General features: G+C 45.8%; 1 protein-coding gene across 2 annotated transcripts in view; it reads right to left on the reverse strand.

Moving 5' to 3' along the window:
- ARMC3 (armadillo repeat containing 3) overlaps positions 1-21,897 on the reverse strand; it is a 54,560-nt gene extending 32,663 nt beyond the window's left edge. Inside the window, exons 1-8 of one of the 2 annotated variants that reach the window (XM_072154173.1) lie at positions 21,865-21,897; positions 18,977-19,025; positions 16,717-16,834; positions 13,333-13,458; positions 11,317-11,385; positions 9,014-9,189; positions 7,272-7,466; positions 4,700-4,883 (exon numbers count right to left, since the gene is read on the reverse strand). In XM_072154173.1, the coding sequence (XP_072010274.1) occupies positions 4,700-4,883; positions 7,272-7,466; positions 9,014-9,189; positions 11,317-11,385; positions 13,333-13,458; positions 16,717-16,834; positions 18,977-19,024 (916 nt within the window). In that variant the 5' untranslated portion in view covers position 19,025; positions 21,865-21,897. Of the gene's footprint in view, positions 1-4,699; positions 4,884-7,271; positions 7,467-9,013; positions 9,190-11,316; positions 11,386-13,332; positions 13,459-16,716; positions 16,835-18,976; positions 19,026-19,902; positions 20,030-21,864 lie in introns of those variants that run through there. The other variant, XM_072154172.1, reaches the window with a different exon arrangement.
- Positions 21,898-27,476: the final 5,579 nt, after the last annotated feature.

Genomic DNA, 27,476 nt, shown 5'->3' on the forward strand with positions numbered 1-27,476 from the left:
AGTCTTATTCATGAAAAAATATGTGACTATCCCTTTAAAAATAAACCTTAAACACCAAAAAAAGGGACAAATAGCTGCAAATTTCTTGTAAAACTTACTGTATGATATCCGCACAAAATGACAGCAAAAATATGCTGAATTAGGTTGAAAAAAAGAATCCACCCCTTAGCCAGCGCTAGTATCTATCACTGAGCTTCACAGTAATATAACATGTCACAGGAACATATGTTATCTAATGGAGCAGAGTTTTAATTACAACACACACTGTAACGCTGGATTGTCGGAGGCTTGTGCTCCAGATTGGTACATCTGTTAATTTATGTACAGTAACTATCGCAGCATAGATCATCCATCTCATTCAATATGTGAAGCTTCTCACGTCCAGAACCTCTAAACTAGTATTGTACAGTATTGTATTGTACTAGTATAGGATTTGACATCATGTCCCTTTAAATCCATCATGATAAACCAGGGACATTACTCATAGATCCAGGCACCGTGACTGTGGTAATATTCTTACATGTGTTATCCGTCCTTTAAAATCCACTTTTAAAATTATGCTAATGAGCACAAAGGGCTCTGGCGGGTGTCACCAGAGCCCATCCATGCTGCACTGTCTCACACTCCCCCCTACTCTCTTGGCACTTCCCTCCTCCCTCTGCCTGATGTAATCTCATCACAGCAGGAAGTTTCAACACACATTGGTAGGGGGGGATGTGCTCCTGGACAGTGTAACAGTCTGTGAATCTTCAGCCCTTCAGGGCCCAGTAGCCCTTCAGGCTCATTAGTATAATTTTAAAACTTGATTTTAGTTTAGAAGTAAGTGTTCCTGCTTTATCACACTTGATTTTGATGTTAGGTTTTCTATAAAGTGCAATTTCCCCAAAAAATTTTGTTAAAAAAATTCACTTTTCTTTGGGTGTGTGTTCTATCCTGCTGATTGGTGGAGGTGGTAGGAGTTATACCTGTATGGATCTGATATTGATGAACTATCATAAGGCATCAATATTAAAGATATAGTAACCCAAATCAGGATGTGTGTAAAGGGGTTGTCTGGAGCTTTAAAAAGATGACTGCTTTATTCCAAAAACAGCGCCGCACCTGACAATGGGTATTACAACTTCGAACCCTGTGCAGATGACCTGCATTACCTGCACAAATCATAGTCTGTGGTGGTGCTGTTTTTGGAAGAAAGCCGCCAAGTTTTTCAACCTTCAGACAACCCCTTTAATACTGATGATCTATCCTCATCTGTTGATCCGACACACAAAAACCAGAGATAATATAGGTTGTATTTCAGCTCTGTCTTTGGTAAAGCATCTGGTGAACCACAGATGACTTAGACCAGGAAATGATCTGCAGTTCCCCTTTATGGCCACTACCCTTTTAAGGGAGCCATCTGCTTCATAGTTTCCGGTGCTCAAGGCTCTGCTTGGAGTATTTGATCTGTGAAGGGTCTGGGGGTTGTAGGATAGCTAATGACTGATTTATCCTAGTTGGCTAAGGCCGGTTACCCACAAGAGTCCCGGAGGGATTTCCCGGACTGAACCTAGTTTCACTGGACTAAACTTACTGGAGGGTTTATTAGGGCTTGTGCGACAGAAACTGCTCAATTTGGGGCAGCATGGTGGCTTAGTGGTTAGAACTACAGCCTTGCAGTGCTGGGGACATGGGTTCAAGTCCCAGGGTCAACATCTGCAAAGAGTTTGTATGTTCTCTCCATGTTTGCATGGGTTTCCACCGGTTTCCTCCCACACTCCAAAACATAGGTTGATTAGATTGTGAACCCCATGGGGACAAGGACTGATTTGGCAAACTCTGTGCAGCACTGCGTAAACTGTGTGCATTATATAAATAAAGGAATTGTTATTATAATTTTACACCATTATAGAAGTGCCAGGATCAGGGTCAGCTCCAGGTGTCAGTAGGCCCCTGGGCGACAGAGCTTCAGTGAGCCTCTTTGCAGTAAACTGATGTGGCGGCATTAAGAATTCAGAAACTAAAACAGTCTCCTGTTCCCTAGTTATCATCCCAAACAGCCCCCTCATGGTTATTTTACATAAGTGCCCCTCACACCTTATGGATTCACTAGATACAGCCCCCACTCACCCTCATGTATTCCTTATTTGGGCCTTATCTACAGCCTTATGTGGGCCCCCCCAGAAGCTCTGGGCCCCAGCACTTGCCCAGGTATATCCAGTGCTGGAGCCAGACCTGGCCAGGATGTTGAATCCAGTGGGTGACTGGGGGTGGGGTTCAAGGTGCGCCAGCCTATGATATATCCCCCCTTCCCAGTATGTTAGTTCAGTCCAGTGATAATAGGCCTTAGACTTACTTGATAAATGTGGCATATTAGGCGTAAATGTCTGCACTGACTGCTGTGTGAATAAGCCTTGCAGATGTAGTAACAGAAGAAACATTTTTAGAAATATTATATACATGTAAATAAGCAATAAATAAAACAAAGAAGTCTTTCCGACATCTCCCGATTCCTAGCAACGTTACATGTAACACACACACTGTAATATTCTATGGCTCCATAAGGGGATATAAGGAGTAGATAGGATTCCATTTAAGGAAATGACATTTGCCAGCAGATCAATAGTATCATCCAATTAGTGGGATAATCGTGCTGGGGAAGTTCTGATATCACGCCGGGCTCACCAGGACCCCATACAGACCCCTGAGCAGCACAACTTGATGGGGGAGTGCTCATTAACAGGCAACGGTATAATTAAGAATGATAGAGTCACAGAAAAGTAAAAACATATCACCTAAAGCTGAAAATAAGGACGATAAGTTGTATTTATACCATTTGTAAAAACCCGAAGAATCAAGAATACACACAAAGGACTCCTGTCTCAATAATGTACAGCACTGTGCTTACATGAATATATTCTCTCTGCATATACAGTATATTTCTATAGTATCTCTATCACATTATACATATGTATACACTCACCGGCCACTTTATTAGGTACACCATGCTAGTAACGGGTTGGACCCCCTTTTGCCTTCAGAACTGCCTCAATTCTTCGTGGCATAGATTCAACAAGGTGCTGGAAGCTCCTCAGAGATTTTGATCCATATTGACATGATGGCATCACACAGTTGCCGCAGATTTGTCGGCTGCACATCCATGATGCGAATCTCCCGTTCCACCACATCCCAAAGATGCTCTATTGGATTGAGATCTGGTGACTGTGGAGGCCATTTGTGTCCAGTGACCTCATTGTCATGTTCAAGAAACCAGTCTGAGATTATTCCAGCTTTATGACATGGCGCATTATCCTGCTGAAAGTAGCCATCAGATGTTACAGGGTACATTGTGCTCATAAAGGGGTGGACATGGTCAGCAACAATACTCAGGTAGGCTGTGGCGTTGTACCAAGGGGCCCAAAGAGTGCCAAGAAAATATTCCCCACACCATGACACCACCACCACCAGCCTGAACCGTTGCTACAAGGCAGGATGGATCCATGCTTTCATGTTGTTGACGCCAAATTCTGACCCTACCATCCGAATGTCGCAGCAGAAATCGAGACTCATCAGACCAGGCAACGTTTTTCCAATCTTCTACTGTCCAATTTCGATGAGCTTGTGCAAATTGTAGCCTCAGTTTCCTGTTCTTAGCTGAAAGGAGTGGCACCCGGTGTGGTCTTCTGCTGCTGTAGCCCATCTGCCTCAAAGTTCGACGTACTGTGCGTTCAGAGATGCTCTTCTGCCTACCTTGGTTGTAACGGGTGGCGATTTGAGTCACTGTTGCCTTTCTATCAGCTCGAACCAGTCTGCCCATTCTCCTCTGACCTCTGGCATCAACAAGGCATTTCCGCCCACAGAACTGCCGCTCACTGGATGTTTTTTCTTTTTCGGACCATTCTCTGTAAACCCTAGAGATGGTTGTGCGTGAAAATCCCAGTAGATCAGCAGTTTCTGAAATACTCAGATTAGCCCTTCTGGCACCAACAACCATGCCACGTTTAAAGGCACTCAAATCACCTTTCTTCCCCATACTGATGCTCGGTTTGAACTGCAGGAGATTGTCTTGACCATGTCTACATGCCTAAATGCACTGAGTTGCCGCCATGTGATTGGCTGATTAGAAATTAAGTGTTAACGAGCAGTTGGACAGGTGTACCTAATAAAGTGGCCGGTGAGTGTATATCTATAGTATCTCGAAATCTCTATACATATATGTACAGGCAATCCCCGGGTTACGTACAAGACAGGTTCCATAGGTTTGTTCTTAACCTGAATTTGTATGTAAGTCGGAACTGTATATTTTATAATGGTAGATCCAGACAAAAACTTTTTTTGTCCCAGTGACAATTGGATTTTCAAAGTTTTTTGCTGTAATGGGAACAAGGATTGTCAATAAAGCTTCATTACAGACACCTTACAGCTGATCATTGCAGCCCTGGACTATAGTAACATCCAGAGATCACAGGGGGCAGAGAGGTCTTTATGTAACTAGGGGTCGTCTGTAAGTCCGGTGTCCTTAAGCCGGGGACCACCTGTATCAATATTTCTTAACAAAGCAAACTGATTTTCTTTAGTACTGTGTAAAATACTAGAAAGACAGGCTGTCAAAACACTGACATTAAAGTGGCCTATTATAAGAAGCCATTGTGAGCTGAGACCATCCGCATCCATTATTCTCGATGGCTCTGGATGTAATTTCACATTGAATGTCACATACCATTGTGCGCTGACTTGGCGATGGCCTTGGCGGCATTTCTCTGTACGTCAGGCAGGGGAGATGTCTCAGCAAAGGTCAAGATCTTCTTAAGTCCCCCTGACTGCTGGAGAAGTTGGACAGTGTCTACATCCTCGAGGCAGTTCGCGATGATCAAAAGCGCCTCCACGTGTAAGTCATTAAGCTCCTATAACAGAGGTTGAGCTCAGATGTAGTCAGAGAACTTTACTTCCGCATAAGTAGGCCCCCCCCCAGATACACTGTAAATTGTATGGTGTACGGGACCTTCATGGGCTCCATAAGTGGCTCACAGCATGTGCACAAAGTTACTTGCATGGGTCAAATGTCCAACATCTACCACAAGACTTCATTTACACAACCTTGCAGATATCAAGGCCTAACTAGATCCCATTACCATCTACGGATGTCTCCGATCTGTGAAACTTAGCGCACTCACTAGTTATTCACACAGACAAGACACTTGGTGAAGTCCTTGGTCTAGTCCCACAATGGAGTGGGTCTCTACATGTATTGGGGCTCATTTACTATAGGTCCGAACGCCGCACATTCGTCGGGTTTCCCGAATATTTCTGTTTTGTGCCGAATTGTCCCGGGATTTTGACGCCCGTGATCGGATTGTGGCGCATCGGTGCCGGCTTGCACGCGACAGAAATCGGGGGGCCTGGCCATCGGACAACCCGGCGGATTCGAAGGATTTATGTCGCAAGATCAAGCACTCACATGCACCAGGAAGAAGAAGGTGAACTCCGGCGGACCTCGGCGCAGCAGCGACACATGCAGGAACTCGGACGCACGATCTTAGTGAATCGCGACGGACCCGTATCCTCGTAGGATAACGCACCGCGGGATCGCAACGGAACTGGGTAAGTAAATCTGCCCTATTGTGTGCTACCTTCCTAACTGGTTGACTAGTATGCCAGGATATGTTATGCAGCCAAGACATCTATAATTAATACTCATCATTTTATCCACAGGATAAGTGAAATGCATGGAACACTAGGGGGCCTGCTGCAGGGGCCCAGTGTGACCACAATTTGAGCTGCGAACAAGCATGTTTCTCAAGTGTTGGAGACGGTCATTAGTTCATCACCAAAGACTTGAAACTGTGTTGGCAGAATTTACAAATTAGGGTCACACAACCCTCGCTCTTGTGATTGTAGATATCCCAGCACAAGCCCCCCCAGCCCCCCCGCCCTCAAAGACCAAAAACTTTTCACCTAACTTGTGGTTGGGTTATCGGTGTTGATTCTGGGACAACCCCTTTAATTATTTTACTGCCTGTATCTGCAGTTCTAAAATTCACCGAAGGTTTCTTAACTTTAATATGACACTAGTGGCATGTTTCTAGGTGCTATAGAACAGAAGATAGGGGCTTATGAAGTGACAATCCCCCTGCAGTCACTAAACTTTACTCATCTCATGTGAAAATGGGAAGAGAACAGTCATATTTGCCTGACTTTGGGGAAAACTTTTTAAAGGGAAACGTGAGATTTCATACAAAAGACGGAATTTATAAACTAGTAGTTTAATGGGGTAAAACCTGGTGACAGGTTCCTATTGGGGGTCATTTATCTTTAGCTGCGTTTTTTTCTCTTTTGGGCTTTAGACATCTACCACTAGAATAAAGGATTGTAAACCAAGCACACTGACATACTGGTGTGTTTCCCCTCTGCAGGATCCACTATTCTTTAAGCTTCCTATGCCCTTGCTTTTAAGAAAAAAAAGGCTTTTAAAGTATGCAAATGTGCTAGAGGGGCACCAGGCTCCATTAACACTTAATGCATAATTTTATAAGCCTTTTTTTTTAAATACCAGGGCATAAGAAGCTAAAGAAAGAGCGTATCCTGCCAGAGGGTGTGCACACCAGTACTTCAGTGTGCTTTGTTTACAATCCTTCATCCTGGTGGGAGATGTCCTTTACTTTATCTCACAGGGTTTAAATATATGGCAGCTGAGTTTGTTGGGTTTGTGCAAATTTTTTTAATAAATTCTTGAGCTATCAGTGCCATTCTTTTGTCTACGTCTGCTTGGGACTGCTTGGGACTGGAGTTTATTTGTGAAAAATTTTTACAAAAATTTTCAACAAAAATGTGCAACTTTTTAATACATACACAATTGGATTATAAAGATATATTAGGAGCAGCATTGAAATTTATGGGTGCTACATTAAGAGCCAACAAAGCAGGTACTTGATACTCATGTAGCTGGCCCTCCCCCTACACTCAGAGCCCTTTCTGTGGGCACTCAGGCCATCACCAGAGAGGACTCCAGGTATCTTCCTGCAGTCCCAGACAGCCCAGGACTTGCTGTGCATAGGGCTATTTTAAAGTGACAGTGCTACCTGGGACTACTGGAGGAGTGGGGAGGTGTTGTGACTGAGCAGGGAGTATAAATCACAAATAAAATTTCTGTGTTGGCACTTTGCGATAAATAAGTGGGTCTTGGTTGTAGTTTGGGCACCCGGTCTCTATAAGGTTCACCAATACTGATATAGTCTATGCAATAAATCCTTTCCTTACACGGGTTTTCAATATGAAATGGGAGGGGGATATACCTTTGCTTCCAAGATCTTTAATAAGTGGTCCAATGCTTGGTGTTCCTTTAGAGCTTGTCTACATTCTGCTTCACAGCTGACACTGCCCAGAGCCTTCAGAGACAGCTGCTGGATAACCGGGTAGTCTGACTTCAGTAGCTCCAGCAGTGGCGGGATAGCGTTCTGCTCACATACGGCGCTGCGACTCTGGAAGTCCTGCGTGGGTCGTGATAGTGTAAGAGAGAGTTCCAGTACAAAGTAAAACATAAAGTAGTGCAAAAATGTTCTAGATGGTTTAATATCCCATGAATACACTAGACCCAATGGACCCCACAGTGGTGAGAGAAGCTATTGAGTCTTACAAAAAATGGGGACCACTCTATCCAAATTATAACAAGGTGAGCCCCCTATATAACATTAATACGGTAATTCTAAAGTTATTCCACTAGAACGACCCTTTTAGGTAACCACCAGGCTCCTCTTGGAGTATGAGAGAAACAGAGAGTGAAGTTGATCAGCGGACAAGCCGAGGTCAGGGCAGGCAGAATTTGTATGTAATGGTAATCCAGGCAGAGGTTAGGGCAGAAAGTGATTTCTATAATCAGGCAGAAGTCAAGATATACGTAACAGGTTCGTAGTTGGGTAATAAAAACAGAAGTCTGTTGGTCTGGGTGTATAAGGATTGCAGCAACCATACCAAGGATGCAATGACATGCCCTTTATAAAGCAGGGAGAGTGTGCACATCCGAGTAAAGCTAGAAGGGCCTCGGAGATAGGTGATATTTACTTGCCCTATACGTTGTATACTTTCCTACTTACACAATGTCACCACTCAGTGATGTATAATGTGTCTTCTCTGTCCATAACACCTTTAGGGGAACATGTCAGCAGTTTTGACCATACAAATCAGGGGCCGGTGTTAGGCAACATTCTCAGAGAGATGTGTAACCATACCTTTGTATATATTGTTAGTAGGGACAGGAGTGTAAAAAGTGAAGTTATAATCCACCTCTGCAGCTCCTGCAAGGGCTCTGGGCGGGTCTTTCATCCTGAAGAGCTTTCTGCTCTTTGCACTGAGCTGCTCCATAGCCCCTCCCCTCTGCTAGGAGTAGTAGCTGTATCGGGGCTGTAGCTGTAGCTGTATCAGAGCAGAGGGGAGGGGCTGTGCAACAGTTCATTGCAAAGAGCAAAAAAGCTCTACAGGTCGAGACCCACTCAGAGCACCTGCAGGAGCTGCGAACCTGGATTAAAAGTTCACTTTTCACAGTCCTGCTGCTACTTACTACACAACAAAGGTATGTTTACACATCTCTCCAGGGACAATACCTAACACAGTGGGGCTTATTTACTAAGGGTCCGCGGCCGCACTTTTGTCGGATTTGCGCCGCTGTGACAGGTATTTAACTGGGGATTGTGTCCCGGAAGCGCCGGCTTTCATGTGACAGAAATCAGGGGGCGGCCGTCAGACAATCCGACTGATTCGGACTGAGCGCGGGATTTAACTTTCAAATTGTGTCACTAGACAATGCACTTACATGCACCAGGAAGAAGAAGGTGAACTCCGGCGGACCTGAGCGGGGAAGCGACACATGCAGGATATTGGGCGCACGATTTTAGTGAATCGCGGCAGAGTGCCTTCCGGTCGGACAATGCACTTTCAGGGAACGCGTCAGGACGGTAAATGTGCCCCAGTATGATGTTTACTATGGTCAAAACTGATGACACATTCCCTTTTAATAAAACACAGTCATAGTAAAACTTACCTGTGCCAGCAGATAGATACATTCTACAGAATTTTTTTTCACGTCAGGATCAGGGCTGCTTAACAAGCGGATGAGATGCTCCAGTCCATTGAGTTCAAACATTCTTGCCTTCGAGGTGTAGTCATTAGCCATGTGTGCAAGGCAAAGAGTGGCAAATTCATGGACCACCACTTCTTCTGCAAGTGAAAAATCTGTCAATGTCTTTGCATTTCATTGAATATTTTGATGCATTGGGTCTCCATTATTATCCAGTAATCTCTCTGTAGCTCTGCTTCTAGATCTTTCGTCTCTAACATGTGACTGAGAGGGCACAGGACGTTTGGACTTGCTTGTCCGCTAAAGCTGATAACTGAGAAGGTACTTTAAACACCAAGGTTCAGGAATGTCTGTCTAAGTTACATTTTACTAGATAGTTTAATATGTAGCATGGAAATACACCTTAACCCGCAACTGACTGTATAAGACTCACTTTGCTTTTTCTTTCTCACTGCTTTCCTGACATTCTCATGATGCCTCAGCACAACCACATGTGACCATTTATAGATAGAAAAAATCTCTGCTAGAAATCTAGGAATGCACTGTGAATATCCTACATTTATACTCTACATACCATAAGTATACAGTCAGGGAGGCTGAACTGTGAGCTCTTTACTCCAATCTGGATAAGCTCATTCGTAATCGATCAGATTTAACTATTTAACATTTAACATAGGAACATGGGACAACCCCTTAAGTATCATCTTCGATGCTGCTAATGGGGATCGTGGAGGATCAGCCTCTGCCAGAGTTGAACTTGTTTTGATCACTACATTTTTGTCCCACCATAAACAGTACTTAAAGGGGGTGCCCACTTATAGCAAACTTTAAAGGAACACTCCAGTGAAAGCTAATTTATTGAATAATACATGTTGCAGGGCCTGAAGGGAGGATCAGGACTTGTTGTCATTGTATTCCTAGAATCTTGCTAGAGCTTAGAGTGCTGCTCCTACCTTCAGGCCCTGACAAGGTATAATCCAATGAATTACCTTCAACTGGGGTGTTCCTTTAAGTATAAGACCCTAATAGGTTCGCCCATCTTGTGTCCTTCTGGCTCTCGGGTGATTGAGGAGGCCGTGCAGTCATTACTGTATGCACACCCTCCCCATCAGGCGTGCATATGTATCTTGCATAATGACTGAACAGCCCCCTCCATCCACCGGAAGCCAGCAAGACACAATGGGGCAGATTTACTTTCCCCGGTCCTGTCACGATCCCCGAGGTGCGTTCTTCGATGAGGATGAAGTCCGGCATGATTCTTCAAGATCGTGCGTCCATTTTCCTGCATCTGTCGCTTTCCCGCTGAGGTCCGCCGGAGTTCACCTTCTTCTTCCCGGTGTATGTGAGTGCATTGTCTTGCGACACAATTTGAATTGTAAATCCCGCACTTAGATCGAATCAGTCGGGTTGTCCGTCGGCCACGCCCCCCCGATTTGTGTCGCATGCAAGATTGCAGCAAAATCCAATCGCGCGCGCCAAGAACCCCTCTTAAATGCGCCACAAATCGGAAATAGTCGGGACACCCGACGAAAATGCGCCGTGCTGACCCTTAGTAAATGTGCCCCAATATGTCACAGGAAGTTGTACAACCTGCTGCCCACGATCACATGATCTGCGGCTCCCGGTCGTGAACATCAAACTTTAACAGTGTAAGTATAATATGGTTGATCTTATTAGGGCCTTATACTTTCACTGTTAAAGTTTGCTATAAGTGGCCAACCCCTTTAACACATACACCCACAATGATCAGCAATGAGATATGTGACCACTTGGAGTCACAATAGGGTTTCATTCACACTGTAAAATGGGAAGGGGAGATACTTGAAGACTGACATAAAGACTGATGGGGCTCATTTACTAAGGGTCGTGCTGCTCCCTTTTGTTGGACCTGAGCGGGGAAGCGAACCATGCAGAATATCGGGCGCATGATCTTAGTGAATCGCGCCACTGTGCATTATCGTAGGACAATACATTTGTGGTGAACTCTAGTGGACAGGTAAGTAAATGTGCCCCAATGTAAGCAGCTTACACCATGTAATGTTAATATTAATAATCCAGAGGGTGTACACGTTACTTACCTGTACATATCCATTGTGTAGGGAATGCCCCCCTACGCTGGGGCTGTTTTTAAGTGGTTTATCGCCAAAGCATCTAAGACGTATACAGTAAAACCAGTTCTCTATAATCCCCATAAGCAGCTATTAGTTACGCTGAAAACTGAGGAGCAGATGGTTGGGTTTGTCAACAGTACAATTTTGCAGTTTTACCTTCTGGTGCGAGGCGAGCAATTAGCGGAGGTATCATATCCAGCTTCTGCATCAATCTCCTGACATCATCTGGGAAAATCCAAAAGACAAACGGTAAATAGAAGGACCGGGATTTATCATGTGAAATTCTACCAGACTTATACAATAACAACAGTCCACTTATGCAGAACCCCCCCCCCATGTATAACATGCACATACGGGAAGGGCAGATGTGAACATTTAGTCACACTTTAGTAAAATGACACTTGTCCCTACTGCACTGTGGTGATAGGTCAGTGGTTAATGTCTAGTAAAGTTGATATTGTTGTGTCATACCCAGTGCACAAAATACTGGGGGAGATATGGCCTTCAAAATGGACATTGATTGCAATCATGTCCTCCTAAGGGTGTGATCCCAGCAGCCTCCCTGGTTTTCACCCTTTTACCCCCAAACAAGGATCTGGACTTTGTTACATAGAGGTCACTAGTCCCATTGTAGGTGACAGTCGGCCAGGGTACAAGAAACTCTTTTGCGAAGCACCATTGGCCGAAGAGAGAACAGTCAAGTAAGTTTGAAAGTCAGGCCATAGGTCAAAGTTCAGGCAAGGTTGAGAAGTAGGTTGGATAGGCAGTAAATGTTCTGGTTGAAAGAAACCCAGGATCAAACCGGAAGATCAGGAGGTCAAGAATGAGCCACGAAGAAAGAGTTGAGAGTCAGGTCATAGGTCAAGGCAGGCAGCACAGGTTTATGGTCAGAGGAAAGCTAGCATGAAGTTGGGAGATCATTCAGTAGGTCAAGGATGAGCCAAAGAGACAAAGTTGAGAGTCAAGTCAAAGGTTGGGCTGGTAGCACATGGTTGGAGGTATAACAGGATCAAGTTGGGAGATCAGGAGACTGAGATGGAGCCAACATTTAGGCCAAAGGTCAGGGCAGGCGGCATAACCTTATGGTCAGAGAAAAGTCAGGATCAAGTTGAGAGATCAGGAGGTCAAGGGTGAGGTACAGAAACAAAGTCAAACAACAAGCCAAAGGACAGGATCAAAGGAAACAGTCAGCTGTCAGGTACACAGAATCCCTTGTAGGATCTAGTTATACACTCATATACACTATAACACTCATGCACCATCCTACTGGGGAATGGGCCTTTATAGTAAAGGGCTGAATGAGATTGGTTAGGGGCAGTTTTGCACGCTGTATATTTATATAGTTGTAGATTATTTTTGTGCATGCCCAATAGGATGGGATCAGGGATGCATGTGTTTTCAAGATCAAAAAGAAGCTGTGTGCAGGAAGTAACCTGGTGACGGCTGGGAGGAGGGGAATGTCAGTAGTCTCCGGGCTACGTACAAAAACATCGAAAACATTTACGGTAATAAATTTTAACAAAACGAAATATCCTCAAGGTCAGCATCTCTCTCCCCCATTCTATGCTGCTCAAAAATAAGGGCCATTTTTTTCTCCACCTCTTATATTGCAGAATGAAACAATTTGGAGGGCGGTGTAGTCTAATCTTTGTGCTATGACTATATAACAGTGGTGGCGAACCTATGGCATGGGTGCCAGAGGTGGCACTCGTAGCCCTGTCTGTGGGCACCCAGGCCATCACCAGAGAGGTATCTTCCTACAATCCCAAACAGCCCAGGACTTGCTGTGCACAGAGCTATCTGGATTATCATTGTAGCTCCTGTTCCGGCCCTGACAATTCTTCCTGTTTATGGGACCCTGGAGGGAAGCTACAATGATCATCCAAATTTCTTCTATTTTCTGCTTTATTGGTGTCCTCAAGGTTCTGATATCAATGTAAGCTGTGACAGAGAAGGGAGTATAAATCTGCGTTGGCACTTTGTGATAAATGAGTCAGACTTGGTTGTAGTTTGGGCACCCGGTGTCTAAAAGGTTCACCATCACTGCTATATAACATAAAAACGCTGTACAACATAATGGTGTAAAACACTCACACGTGTTGAAGCTGCCTTTACACACCATCCTGAATAACAATTGGAATGTTATATATTCCATGGAATGACGTGACTTACTGTGTGCCGCCATGATCCCGCACACCATGATGGCGTTTCTGCGCACTATCTTATCTTCCTGAGAGATGAGTTTGGATAATGACTCCACCGCTCCTAGTCCCAGAAGGGTGACTTTATTTTCATCTCCTTCAGAAACATAAATAATGAATAAGTCATCAATAATAGGTAATAAGTGAGTTACCTGTGAGATCTGCAAGTCTTATATGGCTCCTAGTAATCAGGGTTGTATATACATGTCATAGGAACTGTATCACTATGTATACCTGCTAATATTATTATTTGTAGAGAAGGTCTATACAGGGGGCTCCTTGAGCCTCAAGAAATGGCCATTATGTATCACGACTTATCTGGCTAGCTTCTGGTACACCTATTGGCAATTAAGAACCTACCTTGTATTTTAGGTTTCTAAACTTACGATACTGACTTACTTGCTTTTTTTTTTATACACTACCGGTAAGCTCCAGGTGTATAGGAGGAGTGTATCCATGGACATATAATGGAAAGGAGACATGGGAGGGGGCATGCTACAAAAAAGGAGACATGGGAGGGGCCATGCTGCAGGAAAGAAGACATGGGAGGGGGCCATGCTGCAGGAATGGAGACATGGGAGGGGGCATGCAGCAGGAAAGGAGACATGGGAGGGGGCATGCAGCAGGAAAGAAGACATGGGAGGGGGCATGCTGCAGGAAAGGAGCCATGGGAGGGGGCATGCTGCAGTAAAGAAGACATGGGAGGGGGCATGCTGCAGGAATGGAGACATGGGAGGGGGCATGCTGCAGGAAAGGAGACATGGGAGGGGGCATGCTACAGAAAAGGAGACATGGGAGGGGGCATGCTGCAGGAAAGGAGACATGGGAGGGGGCATGCTGCAGGACAGGGGACATGGGAGGGGGCATGCAGCAGGACAGGGGACATGAGAGGGGGCATGCTGCAGGAAAGGAGACATGGGAGGGGGCATTCTGCAGGAAAGGAGACATGGGAGGGGGCATTCTGCAGGAAAGGAGACATGGGATGGGGCATTCTACAGGAAAGGAGACATGGGGGGCATGCAGCAGGAAAGGAGACATGGGAGGGGGCATTCTGCAGGAAAGGAGACATGGGAGGGGGCATGCTGCAGGAAAGGAGACATGGGAGGGGGCATGCTGCAGGAAAGGAGACATGGGAGGGGGCATTCTGCAGGAAAGGAGACATGGGAGGGGGCATGCAGCAGGAAAGGAGACATGGGAGGGGGCATGCTGCAGGAAAGGAGACATGGGAGGGGGCATGCTGCAGGAAAGGAGACATGGGAGGGGGCATGCAGCAAGAAAGGAGACATGGGAGGGGGCATGCAGCAGGAAAGGAGACATGGGAGGGGGCATGCTGCAGGAAAGGAGACATGGGAGGGGGCATGCTGCAGGAATGGAGACATGGGAGGGGGCATGCTGCAGGAAAGGAGCCATGGAAGGGGGCATGCTGCTGGAAAGGAGACATGGGAGGGGGCATGCTGCAGGAAAGAAGACATGGGAGGGGGCATGCTGCAGGAAAGGAGACATGGGAGGGGGCATGCTGCAGGAAAGGAGACATGGGAGGGGGCATGCTGCAGGAAAGGAGACATGGGAGGGGGCATGCTGCAGGAAAGAAGACATGGGAGGGGGCATGCTGCAGGAAAGGAGACATGGGAGGGGGCATGCTGCAGGAAAGGAGACATGGGAGGGGGCATGCTGCAGGAAAGGAGACATGGGAGGGGGCATGCTGCAGGAAAGGAGACATGGGAGGGGGCATGCTGCAGGAAAGGAGACATGGGAGGGGCCATGCTGCAGGAAAGGAGACATGGGAGGGGGCATGCTGCAGGAAAGGAGACATGGGAGGGGGCATTCTGCAGGAAAGGAGACATGGGAGGGGGCATGCTGCAGGAAAGGAGACATGGGAGGGGGCATGCTGCAGGAAAGGAGACATGGGAGGGGGCATGCTGCAGGAAAGGAGACATGGGAGGGGGCATGCTGCAGGAAAGGAGACATGGGAGGGGGCATGCTGCAGGAAAGGAGACATGGGAGGGGCCATGCTGCAGGAAAGGAGACATGGGAGGGGGCATGCTGCAGGAAAGGAGACATGGGAGGGGGCATTCTGCAGGAAAGGAGACATGGGAGGGGGCATGCTGCAGGAAAGGAGACATGGGAGGGGGCATGCTGCAGGAAAGGAGACATGGGAGGGGGCATGCTGCAGGAAAGGAGACATGGGAGGGGGCATGCTGCAGGAAAGGAGACATGGGAGGGGGCATGCTGCAGGAAAGGAGACATGGGAGGGGCCATGCTGCAGGAAAGGAGACATGGGAGGGGGCATGCTGCAGGAAAGGAGACATGGGAGGGGGCATGCTGCAGGAAAGAAGACATGGGAGGGGGCATGCTGCAGGAAAGGAGACATGGGAGGGGGCATGCTGCAGGAAAGGAGACATGGGAGGGGGCATGCTGCAGGAAAGGAGACATGGGAGGGGGCATGCTGCAGGAAAGGAGACATGGGAGGGGGCATGCTGCAGGAAAGGAGACATGGGAGGGGCCATGCTGCAGGAAAGGAGACATGGGAGGGGGCATGCTGCAGGAAAGGAGACATGGGAGGGGGCATTCTGCAGGAAAGGAGACATGGGAGGGGGCATGCTGCAGGAAAGGAGACATGGGAGGGGGCATGCTGCAGGAAAGGAGACATGGGAGGGGTAATGCTGCAGGAAAGGGAACAATATAATTGAAGGGGTGCTTCTTCAGGAAATGGAACACATTAAACTAGGCATGCGGGGAGTTATGGTGGGGCATGCAAAAATACATTTTTGGCTAAGAAACTATGATACCAGACTGCATCCCCACCCACCGGTCCATGGAGAAAATTTATGTTTATAGCCGCTCCCTGGGCAAAAAAAGGTTGGGGACCACTGGCCCAAACCACCTATATTATAATCCACTACTGGTAATGAATATTTAAAAAAAAAATAAACATATTGTTATGTATTTCTTCCAGTATATATATATATATAGTATACTGGAAGAAGCAGCCTATGATATGAAGATTATATGAAAGACAATATCGTGTCCGCCAGGAAATTTACATAAAGCCATTGGGCGACATTACCCCCTAGCAGTGCGGTATCAGTGATGTGGTATATTTGGGTGACATTTCTGTGCTGTATGGAGTTACACCAGAGCCGGAAAGTGTTTTCCTACTATATGAATGTGCTATGAAGAGGCTTACGGTGTCAGACTGCATTAGAATACATTGCTCCGTGTCGTTCTGACATTATACAGATGGCGGAGAACATAGGGAAATCTTAGACCTCTGCTCTGCTGCACTTATGAGACTTCACTTTATTATACTTTTATATTACCTCTGACATTAGACGTTATATTGTATATCACAAACCTTTCTTTGCAAATTTGTATAAAGCATCACAGGACTTGGCCAGAATTTCCTCCTCGGGAGACTGAAGCATAAGGACGGCAGTCTCGGCCTTTTTACTTTCTACTGCTAATGGATCAAACTGCAGATATAAGAAGAGAAAGACTTGTGAGCTGCTCGTACACACAGTGGAGATGAGCAGACTTTGATGTATGTTCGGGTTCGGCCAGCCATGGCTAGTAGCTAGGGGTGTTTATTTGCCAGATTGGCTGTTCAGTTCCCAATCCGGCAGCACGTTCGGGTCGGGCGGCAGAACTCACACGCAGAACATTAAGTCCGCTCATCTCTAATGGCAGGTAATTACCTAGGGACCATAAATACCAGGTCTGCCTATGACAAGGAACGATCACAAAGTTTAAAATTCTTCATGACCCCCTTCAAGTGATTGACGTTGCCCCCTGATTAATTTGGTGTTTGTTCTTTAAAAATCCGGCCACCGTTCCCAAAGTTATGGCTCCCAGAAGTTTATTTAAGAATTATCTTATATTAGCCAAGGGGGCGGTCACCTGTTATGTTCTCTGGGGGGGGTGTCTCTATGAACAGCTTAAAGGTTACCGCCCCATTGGCTAATATAAGTTCTCTTTAAAATCTAATGCACAAGGTTTTTTTTTAGCTAGTACATTCCATATGGAAGAAATAAAACATAGGTCTGCACAGAAATCACCCGGACAGGTTCCCTTTAAGGCTGGAAACATACAAGCAATTTTGTTGCTTTTGTGAGCAGGTTTTCCTGCATTTTTATATTGAGAAATTATTAATTATTGAGGGGAATTTGTCAGCAGAAAAAATCTTAATAAAAGGTACATAATCTGTTCCTGCTTCATAGAGGCAGCATGGCGGGATAATCCAGAAAATCTAATTTTGAAGATACATGGAATTTAGTGTTCATTACAGTTCATTGCTAAAGTCAAGCTCTCCCTCCGCTTAGATTGACAACACTGCATCCTTAAAGGAAACCTACCACTTGTAGTGGCAGGTTTCCGATGGCAATACTGGGCACCAGCTCAGGGTGAGCTGGTGCCGGAGCTTATTTTAGTTAGTGTTTTAAACCGCGGTATCGCGGTTTAAAACACTTTTTAAACTTTATAGCCGGCGCAGGCAGGCTCGGCGCTTACCGTGCACGCGGCTACATAGGAAGTGAATGAGAGCCGCGCGCATGGTAAGCGCCGAGCGCGTACCTGCCTGCGCCGGCTATAAAGTTTAAAAAGTGTTTTAAACCGCGATACCGCGGTTTAAAACACTAACAAAAATAAGCTCCGGCACCAGCTCACCCTGAGCTGGTGCCCGGTATTTCCATCGGAAACCTGCCACTACAAGTGGTAGGTTTCCTTTAAGGAGAGTCATCTATTGATGTCCTTGCGTGCATACTATTACTACTACTGTATTCAGTTGGGGAGAGCTTGACTTCAGTGCCGATCTCTCCACCTCCATGACTTTATACAACTTATCAGCCTATCATTTAAAAGTTGATATTCTTGATGATGCCATAAAAGGAACATCATGTGGAAGCTTTTAATCTACGTTATAAGTTACTTGTGATTTATTAGGTTAATTTCTGTTGACTGGTTCCCTTTTAGGGGACCTATCAGCAAAACTTTACCCAATAAACCACTGCCAGTATGTTGTGAAGCAGAAAACCACCCTTCCAGCTCAGATTTCATCCGGAAAATCAAATTTGCAGCAGGATGTAAATTGGATGGAAAGTCTTTTTCTTCTTTTATTAGTGAAAAATATTTACAATTGTCTTGCCTTCACCGTGACAACTTTTCGTTCCTCTTGATCTTTGTCTGCTCTGCCTCAACATTTCTTCCTGCTCCTTTACCCACAACACAGATCTAACATGACAGAGGTCGAGAGGCCCGGAATTGGAGAGCTCAGCACTGAAGTCAAGCTCTACCCGTCTCAGAATGCCCCCTCTGCTGTGATTGACATCATTCACCAGACTTCAGATGAGCTGGTTAGTGGTTCTGAGGCGGAGAGAGCTTGACTTCAGCAATGAGTTCTCCATGAGTTCATAAAAAAAGATTTATATCTCACTTGAATAGTTGAATTTCCAGATGGTGCCACCATATTAGGCTATAAACGAAACATGGATCTGGAAGGTGTTAACCCATTTGATAGCATTCTAGTAGTGGCCAATTTCTGCTGACAAGTTCCTTATAATTATAAAGTGTTAATAAGAAAACGTACATTGTATAAATATTGGTGACTTTGATAAACTTACCACATCCTTTGGTGGAGGCTCAAGTTCCTTCTTAACTTTTTTCCCCATTCTACAAAAAATATAAACAGAATAAACTTAGACTCCTGCCCTTTTAAATGGGTTTTCCAGCTCCCTGGGCCCCAGAGGTCGTATGAGTATTGGGGTGTCAGGAAGACTAGACGTCATCCAAACCAGTGTTCATCTGGTGCCGATGTGTCTATGCTTTTTTGGGTGGCAAACACCTGGATTTTTACTAGATCCGTTCAGTTGAATGACATTACTGCCACATGCCTAAGACTAATAGTAAGTCTTCCATTCATCCCAGCTCTGCGAATCATCTTTCATCTGTTATTTACACATTGGGGCAGATTTACTTACCTGGTCCGTTCGCGATCCAGCGGCGCGTTCTCTGCGCTGGATTCGGGTCCGGCCGGGATTCATCAAGGTAGTTCCTCCGCCGTCCACCAGGTGGCGCTGCTGCGCTGAAAAGCATCTGAACGCGCTGGAGTTTACCGGCTCGGGCTGAGTGAAGGTAAGCGCGTCCCAAGCGACACATTTCGTTTTTTAAATGCAGCGGTTTTTCCGAATCCGTCGGGTTTTCGCTCGGCCACGCCCCCCCCCCATTTCCGTCGCGTGTATGCCGGCGCCGATGCTCCACAATCCGATCGCGTGCGCCAAAATCCCGGGGCAATTCAGGGAAAATCGCCGCAAATCGGAAATATTCGGGTAACACGTCGGGAAAACGTGAATTGGGCCCTTAGTAAATGACCCCCATTTTCTTCATTCCCCTTTACCCCGCCCCCAGCCAAAAATGGGACATGGCTGTGGCCCAATGCTCTACCAGGAGGCTGCAAGGAACCTTCCGAAGGCTCCGGAATATGCGGAATGTGTTAGCGAATTTATGATGTTACTGCTCATCATCTGTGCAGAAAAATAACATGTTTTACCCTTCAAGATGATGAATGATAGCGGAGAGATAGAGGCAGAACATTTACATGATTGTACATGCAGGGAGACAATTATATCCGCGCAGCCCTGACCGCAGTGTATGGAAGATACCAGGACACAAGGTGACAGTGACATATACAGGACGCAGGGGGAGGATCTGCAGGAATAGTCACAGGGTGATCACACAATTCATCTATCAGACTGCACTAATGATATTATACAAATAATAATAAGGTGCATTAATATAAGGAGATACATAGAGAATAAACAGTAGAAGATAGGTAGGTGGATTGATAGACAGACCAATGTGAGTATTAACCCTGTACTGTGACATCACTGTGTATTATCTCTGTACTGTGACATCACTGTGTGTATTATCCCTGTACTGTGACATCATTGTGTGTATTATATCTGTACTGTGACATCACTGTGTGTATTATCCCTGTACTGTGACATCACTGTGTGTATTATCCCTGTACTGTGACATCACTGTGTGTATTATCCCTGTACTGTGACATCACTGTGTGTATTATCTTTGTACTATGACATCACTGTGTGTATTATCCCTGTACTGTGACATCACTATGTGTATTATCCCTGTACTGTGACATCACTGTGTGTATTATCTTTGTACTATGACATCACTGTGTGTTATCCCTGTACTGTGACATCACTGTGTGTATCATCCCTGTACTGTGACATCACTGTGTGTATCATCCCTGTACTGTGACATCACTGTGTATTATTCCTGTACTGTGACATCACTGTGTGTATCATCTCTGTACTGTGACATCACTGTGTGTATTATCCCTGTACTGTGATATAACTGTGTGTATTACCCCTGTACTGTGACATCACTGTGTGTATTATCTCTGTACTGTGACATCACTGTGTGTATTATCCCTGTACTGTGACATCACTGTGTGTATTATCCCTGTGCTGTGACATCACTGTGTGTATTATCTCTGTACTGTGACATCACTGTCTGTATTATCCCTGTACTGTGACATCACTGTGTGTATTATCCCTGTGCTGTGACATCACTGTGTGTATTATCTCTGTACTGTGACATCACTGTGTGTATTATCCCTGTACTGTGATATAACTGTGTGTATTATCCCTGTACTGTGACATCACTGTGTGTATTATCTCTGTACTGTGACATCACTGTGTGTATTATCTCTGTACTGTGACATCACTCTGTGTATTATCCCTGTACTGTGACATCACTGTGTGTATAATCCCTGTAATGTGGCATCACTTTGTGTATTACCCCTGTACTGTGACATCACTGTGTGTATTATCTCTGTACTGTGACATCACTGTGTGTATTATCTCTGTACTGTGACATCACTCTGTGTATTATCCCTGTACTGTGACATCACTCTGTGTATTATCCCTGTACTGTGACATCACTGTGTGTATTACCCCTGTACTGTGACATCAATGTGTGTATAATCCCTGTAATGTGGCATCACTGTGTGTATAATCCCTTTAATGTGGCATCACTTTGTGTATTACCCCTGTACTGTGACATCACTGTGTGTATTATCCCTGTACTGTGACATCACTGTGTGTATTATCCTGTACTGTGACATCACTGTGTGTATTATCCCTGTACTGTGACATCACTGTGTGTATTATCCCTGTACTGTGACATCACTGTGTATTATCCCTGTACTGTGACATCACTGTGTTCACACCAAGGCCCATTGCAGTTTTGTTACGCCCCTGGTTGGGACACATTCTGCGCTGATGCAAATTTTAACCTGCGCCCCAAAACCAGTGTATTGGACGATGTGAACAGGGTCTGAGCAGTGTGCAGCTATAGAAGTTCATTGCTGTCTATACATACAGGTAATTTACACATATGATGTATCCCACACACAGGCCACTAGCTCCCCTCTGTATGATGCCAGTGATTCCCTCGCCCTGTATGGCACATGCACCCCCGATATCACCTGACTGTGGGCCGCTCCGGTACCGCACTCTCTCTCTCTCTCTCTCTCCTCTGTGTGTACTGTTACTAGGAGACGGCGGGCACGCGGATGTGCACTACCAGGGAGCGCGCCCTCAGTGCGAGCTATGTCGCCCCCTATGCGGTACTGCAGGATGAGTACTACACAGCGCTGTATGTGTCACGTGATGTAAACAAACCAGAAAGCTCCTATAATAGCATGTACCACTCTCCATTTATCCTCCCTGATTGTAGCCTGAGCTTCTTCTGCACCTTAATCCTTATCAAGTGAAAAGTAATTCACATTATATCTCTGATCATAGCTGAATATTTCAGCTCCAACTATCAGTACCCTAATACAGGTTACCAATCATTCAGATGTGCATGGCCAGTACCCCGGACCACGTGGTGGCCAGATTTCATGGACCGGATCCACGATGCAAGGAATCCCTTCTTTTCCTAGGTACAATCACGCTGTGCTATGTACAGTTCGGTGCTGTTGTTCTGCAGAGAAGAAAACACCCCCATATATAACAATTACCCGAATGCTAATAAACATAAAGGGCTCCTGGGGTCTGAGCCAGAGCCCCTCCACACTGCAGAATCACAATGTGCACTTCCCCTTCCCACTATGTGCTTAAACCTTTTGTGCTGCATTAACTACATCAGGAAGAGTCAAGTGCTGAGGAAGAAGAGGGGATTGTGAGACAGTGTAACAGCCAGAAAAGCTCTGGTAACACCCCTTCAAGCTCATTGGACAATTTTTTTTAAAGTTAATTTTAGAAGGATTTTGATTTAGATTTAAGGATTAAATGGATAATGCCCTTAGAGTTGTCCACAATCAAACTGGCCATGAAGCGTACCTCCTAACCATCCTGGGTTGAGCAGTACATGCCCAAATTTGTTCTGGGCAGATGGAGGTAAATTGATAGATTTGACAATTTGTAATGGTAAGGCAGGGAGCTGTCGGCTGCCCACTCCACCACTGTGCCTCTGCTGCTGTGTCCAGGCAGAATGTGATGATGATGTGATGCAGATGAAAACATTGGGGGTCATTTACTAAGGGTCCGAATCGCGCATTTTCGTTGGGTTTCCCGTATTTTTCCGATTTGCTCCGACTGGCCCCGGGATTTTGGCGCACTCGATCGGATTTCACGCGACAGAAATGGGGGGGGGGGAATGGCCGTCGGAAAACCTGACGGATTCGGAAAGAATGCGGAATTTAAAAAACGAATTGTGTCGCAAAATCAATCACTCACATGCACCAGGAATAGGATGGTGAACTCCGGCGGACCTCGGCGCAGCAGCGACACCTGGTGGACATCGGGGAGCACAACCTTATTGAATCGCCGGAAGACCCGAATCCTCGTCGGAGAACGCACCACTGGATCGTGACAGGACCGGGTAAGTAAATGAGCACCATTATTGTTAGTATGTTGATAGATAAGACTGGAGGACATGCAACAGAACACCTTATGTAAACCACTTTAGTAAATTACCCATAACACAAATATAAGTAAACTTTAACTGTATAAGTAACTTCCAAAATATGACAGATACTTCTTGCTGGGTGGAAAATTAGGTCACAGCTTAATTTTTTTATATATTATCCCAAAATCATGCACTTGGGATAGAATCACACATTTTTGAGCCCTGGAAGCTGTATGCCTGTCCGGCTTCTGGGGTAGTGAACCCCCTGGACCACCGCGGACGTCTAAGTGTGTATTAGGCCGCAAAGCGGCAAAAGCAGTTTGGTCTTGCTGCAGCGTGGTACCACCAGGTCATTCCACAGCCGCGACTTGTCCACAGTGGCAGCCAAGGTGAGGTACCGAATCAGCAGGCAATCTCGTGGTCGGCGACAGGCAATAGGTCAATACAGGAGGCAACGGTTCAGGGTCTGGGATGGAGCAGGAGGTGAGGGCTGGCAGTGGAGGAGCAGAATTGGGAACAGGTCCAGGGGTCACAACGGGAGGTCAGTACACAAAAACAGGTTGCGGGGAACAGCTTTCTCTTAGGCATGAGCACAAAGATCCGGCAGGGAACACAGGAAGGGGCTGGGAATTTATCAGGAAAGGCAGATGGCCATCGCCAATTATCGGTGTGCTGGCCCTTTTTAATTTAACAGAACCGCAGGAGATGCCGCTGAAATCCGAAGAGGTGAGTAGTGAAGCGGGCCACACAGAGGTACTCGGGTTTGGAGGGGCACCCGTGACAGTAACCCCCCCTTCGGCCGCCCCCTCTTCTTGGTGTGAAGGAACCTCTGAAGAACACTACGATCCAGAATGTTGTCTTCTGGCTCCCAAGACCTCTCCTCCAACCCGAACCCCTTCCAGTCAACAAGAAAAAACCGCTTCCCTCTGACTGACTTCATACCCATGACCTTTCACCTCATAGACATCAGAGGAGTCCGCCTCAGGAGCTGGAGGTGGTACTTGCCGGGAGAAGCTGTTCAGGATGACAGACTTCAAAAAGAAGACATGGAAGGAGTTTGGGATGCGCATGGTGGGAGGAAGGCGCAGCTTGTAGGCTATGGTGGGATTGATGCGTTTCAGCACCTCAAATGGACCCAGAAAGCGAGGACCAAGCTTGTAGCTGGGAATCTTCAGCCAGACATATCTTGAAGACAGCATGGACAAAGCAGAAGAAATCGACGAGGATGGGATTCGAACCCATGCATGCAGAGCACAATGGATTAGCAGTCCATCACCTTAACCACTCGGCCACCTCGGAAAGAAAGGCACTGCCGAGATTCGAACTCAGGATCTCCTGTTTACTAGACAGAGCTCCGACTTGCAGGGAGATTAAGCTCAGCGCGGTACCAAACCGGATCAAAGAGGATTCGTTCGCTCACTGAGGAGATGACCAGAGGCTTCTCAAGGCGGACCACAGGGATGTGATGCTGGGAGACCAGAGCAGCATCCATCTGCAAAGCGGGTTGGACTTGCTGCAGCGTGGTACCACCAGGTCTTTCCACAGGCGCGATTTGTCCGCAGTGGCAGCCAATGTCGAGGTACAGAATCAGCAGGCAATCTCGTGGTTGGGGACAGGCAATAGCTCAATACAGGCGACAACGGTTCAGGGTCTGGGATGGAGCAGGAGGTTAGGGCTGGCAGCGGAGGAGCACAATTGGGAACAGATCCGGGGTCACAACGGGAGGTCAATACACAGAATCAGGTCACGAGGAACAGCTTTTTCTTAGGCATGAGCGCAATGCCAATGCTGTGACAGCGCCCAGCTGGACTCCCAGCTGGCAATTCTGCCATCCGAGCGTCCACCATCTCAAATCTTTCCGCCTGCTGTGACTATAAATTAACTATAAAATACAAAGAAAAAACATTACAAAAACATAACATCTTCATAACATAGGGAGGGAGGGACAGCTTTAGTGAGAGATAACATTGAGTCATCAGCCATACAAACCCCCAAGTCCTGTAGGAGGGGTGGAAGTCATGGGGTAAGCAACAGGTGAGGGGTGAGAACACATCTTAAAATCACCAACCCTATTAAAGTGCAATAGTACACAAACTTTTGCAAACTGTACAATGATCCGCAGGTGGACATATGCTCTAAGGTAAACTGAGCCTCTTATTCTCCAATTTTCTCCAACAATTGCAAAATAATGGGGCAAATTTATCCAAGGAACATTTATCCACAAGATTTATATCTGGATGTTTATCCTGTAATATCCATCAAGTCCTGGAACAGTGGGAACAGTCAGCCGAGCACCAGATGCTTGAAATAAGACACTTTCCAAATTCAGGCCTTTGTCTGTTTTGGGTCTTAATCTTATAGACAGCTGCCAAAGGTATGCGTAATACGATTTATTGTAAAAGTCAGCATCTCAAAATATAAGAACATCTGTTAATGTCTATTTAGGTCAGAACTGTATAGTTGATTTGCTAAATCTTTGTCCATATCACACTCCCCGGAGAGATATTAGGCAAGTGCAATTTTTTTTCCCTTCATTTTAATGGAAGTGGACGTTGGCAGTCAACATGCAATCAGTGTCACAGCGCGTCCGGCCCGCCAACCCTCCGCTCTACATACAGCCGGGAAGTTTTGTAATCTCTCCGATAGTGATCACCCACATTAGAGAGAAACCATCACATTAGACAAATTGCTTCTGAGGCTTAAAGCAAAGGCTTTATCACTATTACTGAAATTGAATTCTGAATGGGAGAGCGAGACGACATAATTTACTCGCGGTCATTTTATCCTTTTTTTTTATTTCTACGTTTGTCTCGTAGCGCGAGTTCTGTATAATTGAAATATAATTTAAGAGACAATAGAATTAAAAGGTTTTATTTGAAATAGTTACGTAATTATGTCACAACTGTCTGTCTCCATTTTACGATAGATGCTCAGGGGGGTTATAGTGGAACCATAGAGTAAAAACCTATCCAAATGACTTGAATAGACCAGCCCCTTATCAGACCAAATTTTTTGTGATGTTGCCCCTTTTTCTCATTTAAGTCTTTATTGAACATGATGAAGGAATGGGTTTTAGCCAACGTGAGAAGAACACAGTGAAACGACAATGCAATTGCTTTTGTAGGCACTCATAATGAAACAAGCGAACAGGACTTGTTATAAGCATACAAGCAAAGTCACAACAAAATTGTAGTAATGACATGGCTTGTAGTTGTGGTGAGTATTGACTTGTATTTAAACATTTTGGAAAATACAAATTATACTTAAAGGTAGAAGAGAAAAAAAGAGAGAGTGAAGAGGAAGGAGAGGGATGGAGTTGGGGGGAGGGCACACAGGAGAGATAAAGTGTTAACCACCACTCAATAAATTCACAAGATCATCAGTCTTGTAAGTTATGGTATCCAGGAGAGCCCACAAACATCTGCCGCTGAAGCCAAGTGTTGGAGAAGTGACTACGGTCAGTGAGGGATTGTGCAATTGTAATGGCTCACTGGACGGGTCGCTTACGAACTTTGAATACTTCTAATGTCCCTAAGATGTAGAGGGGGGGATGCCCAACTCATTCCTGCCCTCTGAGTGGGTATTGCATGAAGTTGCCTTTAACTACATATCCATTGCCTTTAGATTATCGATGGTACACTGTCCTCACAGGGATGCTAGTTACCTCGAGGGGTGGATGGCACTGTTTATCATTAACTCCAGCACATTGCTATTCAGAAGAAATGAAGTTTATAAAAATATGTAAATGAGACTGAGGCGCTCAGGTTGATGTCACCTGAGTGTCTGCTAAAATATTCACACCACCTCCTACTCTATATGCAACCCTCGTTCCCTCCCAGTTATCTCAGACAGCCGGTGAGGATGGACGATGGACAACTACAAGTACTGCTATACAATGTTAAGCAACTTACCCATTGTGCCATCTTATGCCAATGTGAATGTATTACACTTTTACCATAATGAATTTTGAACTAACATTTTACCAAGCTTTTCAGCATTGTGGACTAGACTGTGTCAGACTGTCAATGTCTGTATTCAATGTAAAATCCTGACCGCAGGCTCATGCCCAAATCTGAGCTCAGTAGTCGTGTGGCCTCTGTGTAAACTGCGGGTCTCTAGTAGACCGGAGGTGTCTAATCAGTGACATCTAGACATCGCACACTTGGGTAAAACCGCAAGATGGCA

The sequence above is a fragment of the Engystomops pustulosus genome, chromosome 5 (genome assembly GCF_040894005.1).
Source record: "Engystomops pustulosus chromosome 5, aEngPut4.maternal, whole genome shotgun sequence".
In the NCBI taxonomy this organism is placed as follows: domain Eukaryota; kingdom Metazoa; phylum Chordata; class Amphibia; order Anura; family Leptodactylidae; genus Engystomops; species Engystomops pustulosus.